At 38.7% G+C, this 12,079-nt stretch overlaps 1 protein-coding gene across 6 annotated transcripts in view; it reads left to right on the forward strand.

Moving 5' to 3' along the window:
* Nucleotides 1-12,079, forward strand: part of PTPRZ1 (protein tyrosine phosphatase receptor type Z1) — a 133,218-nt gene that overhangs the window by 46,413 nt on the left and 74,726 nt on the right. For all 6 annotated transcript variants that reach the window (XM_081958405.1, XM_081958407.1, XM_081958404.1 and 3 more), the window contains exon 2: nt 3,236-3,301. In XM_081958405.1, coding sequence (XP_081814531.1) covers nt 3,236-3,301 — 66 coding nt within the window. The remainder of the gene's footprint in view (nt 1-3,235; nt 3,302-12,079) is intronic.

Raw genomic sequence — 12,079 nt, forward strand, 5'->3', positions numbered from 1 at the left:
TGTGATTGGAACACTCAACAAGGTGACCACAGTGTGTGTGTGTGTGTGTGTGTGTGTGTGTGTGTGTGAATGAGACAGACAGACAGAGAGAGGAACAGAGAGAGGGAGTGAGGGAGGGAATCAGAGAGAGACTGACACACACACACACACACACACACACACAAACACACACAAACACAGAGAGAGACAGAGAGGGGGATGGAGGGAGAGAAAAATAGACAGACAGAGAGAGAGACACACACAGAGTGAGTGATTAAGTGAATTAGTGAGAGACAGACACATCCACATCCACAGAGTGACAGAGAGAGAGGAAGGGAGGGGAGAGAGACAGAGGGAGAGACAGACAGACAGACAGACAGACACACACACACACACACACACACACACACACAGAGTGACAGAGATGGGGGAAGGAGGAGAGAGAGACAGAGATACAGAGACAGACAGACAAATAGACACCCAGAGAAAATGACAGAGGGAGACAGAGAGGGAGGGAGGGAGGGAGAGAGAGTCAAAGAGCCAGAGAGAGAGAGAGAAAGAAAAAGAAAAAAAGAAAGAAAGTGGGAGAGAGAGATGAAATGAAAAACAACAACATACAAACCTGACTTACTCAAACTATCCAAGGAAATGCAAGGCCAATGTTCACATTAGTGGTTGTGACTTTGTCAGTCAATGTCAGGATGTAATTTTTTCTACATTGTAAGGCAAATTTTACGGAATTTAACGTTATCGATAAATAATATCGTTCTAAAGTTTTTGTTTTATTAGTTGTGTTATTTGTATCCTCCCGACCTATGTGGATACTTGCATGCAGAATATTCTCAATAAAAACTTATTGAAACTAAAAACAGTGTACCATCCTATGTATTTTCGGTTTTAAAAATGCGGCTCTCCAAATAAATTTCAATCGTGATTTTGGCGAGATTTGGCTCAGTTGAAAAAAAAGGTTGCCCACCACTGTCCTAGACGGTCAAGACTGGCTTAAGAAATGTTGTCAATTCCCAGATTTTAGTCTAGCTTTGTGCTGAAGGAGACACAATATAAATCTATATGCCCTGAATTAGATCACTGTTCAAAAACTGAATCATGAAACTTATATCATTTCAAATGTCAGATATACTGTATATTTTACCTTTTGTCCCTTTCTCTTAATGGTCTTTTCTCAATGTTTAGAATTAAATGCAATTTAAGTGTAGGGTTGGAGCTTATAATGCATTCCTTTATTTGGAATGTGTTTTCTTTCATTGTTTTTCTGCTTTATTTTTCCTGATGCAGTTCAGTATACGTTTATTTTTTCTTTTACTATATATTTTATTTTATATAATAAGCTAAACCTTTTTGTAAAAAAAAGTCTATAGTATTTCATACAATGGTGATGTAATTATATAATTATATGACTATTCGTATGCACATATACAATTAAGGTTTTTAAATAAATGGCTATTGTAATTCTTCTAAAGTTTAATAACATTATGTTTAAAACGTTATTAATATGCTAAATATTTCTAAGAATTGTTGAACAATATTCAAACAAGTGAAAGACTGAGAAAATTCATATTCTAACCTTAGCAGTGCCTATTTCACCCCAGTTTCTCCCTTGCTCTAACTTTATATACTATCCAACTACTATATGAAAATAGAATCTCATGCTGGGGATTTATTTGTTTTGTTTGTTTGCTTGGTTGATTGTTTTGGTTTGCTATCTGGCATTAAACCAGAAGTTCAAGAACTTTGCTATAATGCAAAGCCCCAAGCTATTCTTTAGAGAATGTACGAGAGAAGGTTAGGGAGAGCATGCAAGCAAGGGCATAGTTTATGAAATCTCAAATAATCAACCCTGATACTAATCAATAATTGCTGTCTGTTGTTGTGTTTCTTCCATTTTTTGAAAAATAAAATTAAAGCCCTTCATGGGTGGGAACCAGGTTATCTGAAGAACCGTTCTTCCTAGTTACATCCACCTGACCCACTAGAGCGGGAAGGTAGGGAATGCTGTGGGTCCTGTCTCCTAAGGAGATACAATTGGCAGGACCCAGAAGAAGTGTCTTCTCTGTGTTGGCTGCCTCCCTTTGGAATACCATCTCTACAGAGATTTGATACTCTTATAGAGCCCTGAAGACCTGGTTTGGCCAACAGCCTGTGGCATCCAGAGAGGGATGGAGCCCATCAAGTGGCTTGTTTGATTGCTTGTTGCCGCCGGAGTGGTTGGGTATTGTTTTTATTCTCTTATAGCGGGGTTTCTTTATGTTTGTAAACTACCCAGAATCACTGAGAGTGAATGGGCAGCCATATAAATCTTCTAAATCAGTGGTGAAATTCATTTTTTTTTACTACCGGTTCTGTAGGCATGGCTTGGTGGGGGTGGCAGGGGAAGGATACTGCAAAATCTCCATTCCCACCCCACTCGGGCCAGCCAGAGGTGATATTTGCTGGTTCTCTGAATTACTCAAAATTTCCTCTACTGGTTCTCCAGAACCTGTCAGAATCTGCTGAATTTCCCCCTTGTTCTAAATATATAAATAAATTATTTCCCAGTGTACATTGGAAAGCTACATTGATTTAAGAAGTAGAGACTAGAACAATGGAAACAAGAATGAGTGAAGGTTTGTTATATAGTACAAATTAAGTAAATATTTGGATAGATTAGAATAACTAATAGCATGTTAATTTTAAGAAAGGTCAAAGTAAATTTGAATGTGATATTGACTCTTGGAGAATTTAGGGTCATATCTATATACTTTTCTTGGCCACAAGACAGATATGACTTTGCCATGGTTTTCTTCTCTCAAGGTATTTTCTCTATTTCCCAATGCAGCCCATAGAGAAGTCTTCTTGAAGTTTTCCAGGCATTATGTTTTAGCTTCCAGGCCTAAAGTCAAGTAGATCCATTATAGTGAACCTATGGTATGTGTGCCAGCATGCCAGAGGTGGCACGCAGAGCCCTCTCTGTGGGCATGTGCGCCATCGTCAGTTGATCTTCCAGGTTCTGTCATGCACATGTATGCTGGCTAGCTGCTCTCTTCTGGGTTCCAGCACTCCAGCGCATGTGCGTGCACTCCAGTTTCGGCACTCAGTGCCTAAAAGATTAACCATCACTGAACTAGATGCTGCCTCCTGCACAGGCAATTACACCAAGTCACTAAAATTGAGAGCAAATGCATTGAAGTTAATAATATTTAATCAATTCCTCTCTGCTGTTTAATGTTAACTTTTTATGTTGCTTGTTTGTTTTTAGAACTGATTCTTGGCTATTTTCCACCACAGCGAAAATTTGCAGAAACTATTGATTGGTCCTATTCAGGTAAGTACATTATCTGCTACTTCACCAAAAGTGCTCAAAGACTGTGGTCAAAAACATTAAGATGAAAGCTGCAATGGTGTGCATCACATAAAAACAGGCAATTGTTTGATCACCCTATTTTGACACTTTTTGGATACTTTTATTTCACAATGCTTCATTACAAAAATTCGGCCAGTTTTCCCCTGGCCAAATCAAATTGTTCCTGTTGGCTGCAGTATGAGCTATAAAGATCAGTTATTTAAAATGTGCTCTGTGGATCTAATTAAAAATATTAGAAGGTCTTATGATGCTCACTTATTCACCTATTGCATGCAGCCTCTGGACACCAAAGCCAAATTTGACTGCAGTTTTAAGAGACCAGTCATGATTTTGTACTATTTCTAACATGGAACAAAAAACAGTGGTAATTCTTGAAATAAGCATGGTCTAATTTGTGAAGCAAAAAACTACTGATCAATCTTTCAAATCCAGAAAAGAATTAAAATCTTTCTAACCATTCCAACTATTGTGTCCGGGGGGACAATATACTTAAAGTGAGTGGTTGATTGGCATACTCAATGGCTAAGATGCTGAGCTTGTCAATCAGAAAGGTCGGCAGTTCAGTGGTTCAAATCCCTAGCACCGCGTAGTGGAATGAGCTCCTGTTATTTGTTCCAGCTTCTGCCAACCTAGCAGTTCGAAAGCACGTAAAAATGCAAGTAGAAAAATAGGGATCATCTTTGGTGGGAAGGTAACAGCATTCTGTGTGCCTTCACATTTAGTCATGCTGGCCACATGACCACAGAGACGTCTTCAGACAGCACTGGCTTTTTGGCTTTGAAATGGAGATGAGCACTGCCCCCTAGAGTCAGAAACGACTAGCACATATCTGCTAGGGGAACCTTTAACTTTACCTTACCCCAAGTTACTGCAAATAAATATTAATTTTTGGACTGCATTTGGCTAATAATTTTTTGTCCTAAAAGGCACAACCTCTTTTCACTAAAAACACTACTGTGCCTTTTATAAACCTTTGTACTTTCAGGATATTTAAGGCAGTTCTGCCCTGCAATCTCATTTCCCATGATGTCCCTGAATTTTCTTAAATCAATTTCGCATATGTGAATTGGATTAGCAATGGGCTGGTGCTCAGTCTGGTCTACAACCATTGCAAGGCATTTGCCATTTTCAATCTTTTTGCTTTTCCTACCTTTGCAGCAAAGCAAAGTCTTGTTAGCTGGTTTACCGGGATCTGTTTTTTTTAAAAAAAAAAAAAGGGGGGGGGAGAGCAAATGCCTTTTCTTTGAAACCTTCACTCTCACTATCAGGATTCAGTTATCTCCTTTGAGATTAATCCAGGTTTTTTCTTTCTTTCTTATGGTTCCATCATTATTCTACTGCTGCAGTAATCAAAGCAATAGGAAACATATTGCTGTTTTGTTCCTATATTGCTCTGCAGTTCCATGGAAACTTTATAGCAAGGATGAACAAGTAATTCAGTATCATAGAAGCAAAGGGGTTTTCTGAAAAAGGGGAAAGGGAAACTACATTTTGCTTATTGAGGATTGGAAAGAAGGGGAATGCAGTGGAAGCATGGAAAGTTGTGTCCACTGGGAGATCTAAAAGTTGAATGAAGCTTGAACTTCTACAGTTAAGGATAATTCATTGATTAAAGGGTCATTATTAGATCAATCTCAATATGATGAAAAAGAAAATAATCAGAGGGAATGTAAGAGACCAGTAGATAGAAACTTATGAAAGCTACTTTGTATAAAAATACAACATATAAGCATATCAGGCTAAAACATATGAAGAACAGTTGCAGGAATTGGGTATGTCTAATCTACTGAAAAGAAAAACTAGGGGTGTTAGCAGTGTTCCAATATTTGAGGGACTGCCACAAAGAAAAGGAGGGCCAACCTATTCTCCAAAGTACCTGAAGGCAGTTCAAGAAGCAATGGATGGAAACTAATCAAGGAGAGAACCAAGCTAGAACTCTTAGAAGAAATGTCCTAACAGTGAAAATAATTAACCAATGGAACAACTTACTTCCAGAAGTTGTGTGTGCTCCATCACTGGAGCCTTTTCAGAAGATACTGGACAACCACTTGTCTGGAATGGTATAGGGTCCCCTGCCTGAGTAGGGGGCTGGACTAGAAGACCTCCAAGATCCCTTCCAATTCCGTTGTTCTGTTATCAGATCAAAATGGCTACCCATGACAGTGACTAGCCACTGGAGGGAAAGGGGTGTGTCAGGCCCTGTAGCCAGTTGGAGTTGGGATTGCTACTAGGATGAAATGAATTGCTAAAGTCCATCTGTGAAAGGAGAATGACATCATCCATTCCTACACTTAGGAGATAATGAGTGGCTCATACTACTGACAGGCTAAGCAGAAAGAACAAATTTTCTTTTAGAAGGCAATCAATTGAGACTTCAAAGAACCAGTTTGCCCTTTGCTTAAGGCACCAGGTTAGAAGCAAGGAGACTGAGTTCTAGTCCTGCCTTAGGTATGCAAAATGGCTGGATGACTTTGGGCCAGTCATTTTCTATCAGTCCAATCCATCTGACATGGCTGTTGTGGGGAAAATAGGAGGAAGAAGATGTGTTATATTCCTAATTCAACCACCTTGAATTATTTATAAAAAATAATAAAGGTGGGGGTATGATGGCTAAATATGGCTTTTTCAGGCTCGTGCCTCGATGTACATATTTTCCAATGAGACAAACCGAGACAGGAAGATCATTTTATTACAATTTATCAGAATGTTCAGACAAAGGGGGTTCTTCATTCAAAGAGTGAACCCTGATCTTTAGCTTACATCCCCTTTTATAGCTAACATAACAAATAAATCTGAAAGAGGAAAGTTGACTGGACAGGATAATAAAATTAAAATGAGGTCTGCAGGGGAATAAATTGTAAGAAGAAAGATTGTTTAGGGTTCACAAAAGAGATAAGCCAGACCCCAGTTTGTACTAACAAACTTTTCTTATCAGAAGCTTGTTCATCAGTTTAGGAATGTTAAAAGCTAATAAATCTTGAACATCGCTTTAAAAGAAAGAATATAAATCAGATGAAATTACAAACTAACTATGTTAGTTAACAAATAACAAAACCCATGTTATTTGCCCCTCAGGTATGAATGAATGAATAAATAAATAGTCTTGATTCTTTTCCAATTGCTTGAAAACAAAACAAGTTTCAGTACATGTGGAGTAAGCCTCACAAGGCTGTGCAAAGCATTTGAAAGAAGTGCTTCATGTTGGAAGATCCATTTCAGTATGCAATGCTTCATTGCACTAGAGATAATAGATGTAGTTTTGTGTAGAGGTTTCCCTCTATGACTTACTTATGCTTTCTTTTGAAACTATTTAATGTGTTTCTAATTAATTAGATTGATCTTTTCAGAGCTCTTATTATTTTGCTTCTTTCTATCTTTCTCTTTGGGTAATGGAATGGAATAAACTAGCTATGTGCATGCATAGACATGTAGAAACATCTAGAAGCAGCTGCCAAAGCAGCACATAAATCCTGCAAAAGGTGTGGCTGCTTTAATAATGCTTAGTGGTATCAATCATACTCTCATGAGTTAGAAAATACTACTTTCACAACCCCAGTTTCTCAGGTTCATGTTGCACTGCCGTTATATCTGGTACCCTGATCCACCAAGAAACTCCTATGATGTATATAAATTAAGTATGAATCTGAGTCCCTTGGAAAGTCAGCCTGGGATGTAGTTTCATGTTCTGTAGATGTTAGTTCACTATGTATGTCTGGTCATTATCTTTCCTTAGTAAAATAGTCTAGAAAGGTGGTAGAGTGGACTGGATTTACCATGGTAAAATTCTGCTGTCAGCTCTCCCAATTAATACCTTCAGAAGTTCACAAATTAGATAATTTTATATACATAATTGTACTCTTTAAAAGCTCATTCAGCAGACACTTATCCAAAATAGCAGTTTGAGAATAATCAGACAGTAGCATACTTTTTCATTATTTCCTTCTGCAGATTTTTAGAAAAATACTTTTGCTTCAGATCTTCAGCTGAATGTTTAATATCAATTAGGGTTTTCCCTATTTTCATTTCTTTGGAACAAACACTATTAAAACCATTGAAATCCTATTCCAATTGAAATTATTAGGGATAAATATTAAATATAGGAGGCGGTAAAATTACATCTTCCAACGTAGTGTTAATACTATCGGTAATAAAAGAAAAGAACTAGATATATATGTATTTTTATCATGAATATTTTTATGTATAACCAGTAAAATAGGCATCTCCTTTTTACTTTTCTTCATATATTTTTACTCTTGTGCCTTTAAGACAAGCAATATATATATATATTCAGAATGGTAAAATCATACAATTACTTAGAACAAGAAATCCTCAGGTTAATGCAGGACCTAAAGAATTCTTTACAGATGGTCATCTCACACTTTTCCTATCACTTATATTAATATGCAACAAGAAGCTGCTTTTCTGCAATGTAATTTGGGACACTAGAGAATTGAATTTGGCATTTTTCTGTGTATCTTTGCAAGTGAACATCTTTTAGCATGAATTTGTCTTCCAAGTGAGCACTCCCTTGCCCAAAGTCACTGGAGATTGAAGATTAAATTATTGCAAAATAGTCTGTATTACCATTTTGGGAGTGTTCAATTATTCCAGTCATCTATAACCCAAGTGTCAAGTGTCATCTTCTTTTGAGTTCCTGGGTCAGAATGTATTGATTTGTCAGTTTGAACTGATTACTTCTTTGCTGTAGACAAAATAAGAAGGAGCAAGAACCAGACTGGTGTAATGCAGGGATGGCGAATCTTTTCGGCACCAAATGCTGGAAAGGTTGCACGGAAACATCGTGCATGGGTACATGTGCTCGTAGGGGCAGTGCTCCGGAAAAGCTGGACTTCCTGATTTTAGTGTGTATGATGGTCAGCTGATGACCAGCTGGCTGGTGTGCATAGGCAAGCCAGTTTTCGGAACTGCTGCACGCTCAAAGGGATCGCACTCTGGAAAATCCGAACTTCCAAGTTCTGGCACACCTGACAATCAGCTGGCCGGTTCCCATGCACACCAGTTTTCATCACTGCCATGCGCACAAAGGACAGTTGATGATTTCTGCATGCCAGAAACCCAGAAGACAAACATGCAAGGCCTGTGTGCTGGGCAAAATGGCTTCTTGTGCCACTTTGGACACACGTGGCATAGGTTTGCCATCACAGGAGTTGTGGGTAAGGCACCAGGTTGGAAAATGGGAAACAGTGAGTTCCAGTCTTGCCTTAGGAACACAGCCAGCTGAGTGACAGCTTGGGCCAATCATTCTCTCTCGACCCCAGGAAGCAAACCACTTCTGAAATCTTGCCAAGAAAACTTAAGGCACATGTCTAAGCAGTCATTAGGAGTCAACATAGACTCAAAGACACACATACACACACAAGGAGAAGTACTATTGTAATTCTTGGACAATTATAATTCCTATTTCATTCGTCTTGAAGCTTAACTCCATTTGACAGGATCATTAGAAGACAACTGGCTTAGAAATGAAACAGGCCTTGCTCAATTATTGTATCCATATTGCCACTTCCGTTTAAATTTTGTTCTGATTGCTTTACAATATTACCCAGCCAGCATATGAGGAAGGCATTGTGGACAGCTATTTTGATAAACTGAAATGGATGCATTATATCATATAAAGCCCTCCCTAGGATGGCCCTTAAGTATCTTCCTTCAAGCAGAATATTCTTGCCCTCAACATTCAACCTAAGAGAGCAAAGAAAAGTATTTTCACTAACTGCCCTGTTATGGAACTGCCTTTCCATGGCCTTTCCATTACTAGGAGACACCAAAAGTATTTTGTGTCATGTCGAATCTGAATTATCAATGGGCCAGTGGTGGGTTGCAGGCAGTATGCTCCGGTATGGGCGTACCGGAGCCTGCTCAGAGCACTGGATACCGTTCCGATACGGTGCTCTGGAGGGCCCACCCACCCGCCTGAGCTCCCTACCGGTATTTTAAGTCTTTGGCGCTTCTGCACATGCGCATGGCACGTACAGTCCCTGTGCGATGCTCTGCTGAACAGCTGGAGCGTCACGGAGGCTCGCAGAGGTGCTAAGACTCATGTGCACACTGCACACGTGTGCACGCCCACTGCGCACATCCATGTGGACGCCGCCGGGACCGTTCCAACCGTACTGCTTGGAACGGGATCCGGAACCACCACTGCAATGGGCTTACCTTTTATTATAATAATATGATTTTTATTCTATTTTATTTTATGGAAGTTTGATTAGAATTTGTAGTGTGGTTGAAAGACTTAGGTAAAACTGTTTTTATTATTTTTTTGGTTGTAAACTGCCTGAAGACCTGTAGTACAGAAATTCTTAATCTTAATCTAATTGCTTCCAAGTATTTGTGCTTTCTGGCCTTCTGTTTCTCTTTTCCCAGGCCTTGATTTGAAATTTCTCTTCTTCACTAATGGTTTGAATTATATTTTAGTTTTTCTGATTCCGTTTATTTTGTTTTACTTAATATAAGTCATGTCATTGGAAGCAACTCATGGGACCATTCAGTGTAATATAAAAATGATTTTACCTGATTCAAGTTAACCTAGACTTGTCAGAAATTTAGAGGGAAATGGAAGGAAATAGATGTAGTATTGAACTACAGATCAGTTCATTAAAGGATCACTGGAAGAAATAAATTAATCTCCTATCCTACTCTATAAAATTAGCAATTTCATCACAAATCTCCTGCATCAAATCTAAGTCTTTAAACTATTAATGACTTCGTATTGTTTTATATAAATTAGAAACCAAAAGAAACTTGCTGACTTGTTGCCAGAATGGCCGGTGACACACTAAGCCTATGCTAAATTTTGTGTGGTTCTTTTTATAGTACTTTTGGGGAGGGAAGAGCTTACAATTATGTCACATGGGCATGGAGATTACCTTCAGTGGTCTTCTCTGGAGCAAAACACAAACACAGAGGATCAAGTCAGATTTGAAGTTATTGCAATGTATTTTCTCAGTCCGGTCCATGTGTCTCTACAACCTCAATTTTGCAGAAAATCACAAAATACATAAGATTATTATTTCTAGTTTGAACTGAAGATACAGTAAAATATTTTATTTCATATCACAAAGGACTGAAGTTGCAGAAAGTAGAATTTATGGGTATACATGGGTAGGATCAGACAGTTTAGCAGAGATGCATATTTCATCTCAGATACCAGAGCTCTTGAAATAGCAGTTAAAGCATGTTTCACTTGTCTGCCATTGTCAAACATTAAGAAGAATATGCCACTTCCCATTATTATAATGAAGGCTTTGTAGGAATACGAAATGATGCAAAGAAACTGCCTTTTTGAAATCATGCTCCTTTTGAAAGAAAACTTATTACTGGCTTTCAAGTCAATTCTTTAAAGAGATCTCCATATTATCACATTTCTTGAATGCAAATTTAATGTTTCATTCTGTTTCACTAAGGTACATTGTGTGGGTTTCCTAGATTATCTGTGACAAAATAAATTGTTTTCAGCATCCACAAGGACGGCTCTTGGTCTTAATCCAAGCCATTAATTGACTGATGCCAGCTCTCTTCATTGGGCTTTGTGAAGTAAACCTTCTTTGTCTTTAGGCTATGGGTAGCAAAGAAAGTCAAACCCTGCTGTCACATAAATTTCCCTGTGTCACAGGTTCTTTTTAAACTATGATTGACTCCAACTCAAAACATCCACAAAAAGTATAGGACCCCAGACAATGGGATTTTTATATATCCCTATAAAGATTAGGAAGAGAATTTATTTTGTAAAAATGTCCAAGATACAAAAATGAAACATTCAAATATATATGTGTGACTCTTTCTATGTATGTGTAGAACTATATTTCAATTACTACTTACATTTATGCAATGTTCTCTACTATTTTACTATATTACTGTGTTTTCCCGAAAATAAGACAGAGTCTTATTTTCTTTTGACCCCTGAAATAAGAACTTGGCCTTATTTGGGGGGGAGGTCTTATTATTTTTGAGGTGCAGAGGGGCGAGCGTGGTCACCTCATGGCTGCTGCTGTGTTGCAATATTTTCAGGGAGGGGTTATTTTACCACATTCACTCAAAAGCCTGATTGGGCTTATTATCTGGGGAGATCTTATTTTCAGGGAAACAGGGTAGTATTTATTCTTCTATGCTGTACATATTAGTTAATTCTTATAGATCCTGGTCTTCCTTTAAATCCTCTCTGTCTCATTCTCTCTCATTATATTTCTATTTTATTTTTTATTAATGGCCAGCAGATAAAGTACTGATATTTTTTTAGTGCCATGCCTCTTTTTCTTCCTTCAGTCTCTTTGAAACATTCTTCGTTTATTTGGCTGCTTTTTCCCAGAGGTTGGTTCCTCCTGGTATGGTACAGTACGCCAGAAGAGGTAGTGAAAATCTGGCATACCAGACCAAACCAGTAACAATGGCGGCCTGGCCACACACCCATGGTGAAAGAAAGAATATCCTGCCTAAGGCTGCGAATGGGTGCGCCTGCTCGCGCGTGCCTCCCACAAGCTGGCAAAGTCTGTGAGCCTGGAAGCAGGCACGGCAACTTGTGTGCACTGCCCGCCAGTTGCTAGAGCCTCTCCACGCAGCCAAGCTGTCAAAAATCAATTTTAAAATGGCTGTGCCTGCTCTCACATCATCAGAGGCAAGTCCGGTGAAATCAGAGTGAAGAGCCTCACTCACTGGCTGCAACACTGGGAATGGCCATGCCTGCTTGCTCGTGCCTTCCATGGCATGCCCAACACCTTC

Source organism: Natrix helvetica, assembly GCF_964273705.1.
Source record: "Natrix helvetica genome assembly, chromosome: 6".
Taxonomy (NCBI): Eukaryota; Metazoa; Chordata; class Lepidosauria; order Squamata; family Natricidae; genus Natrix; species Natrix helvetica.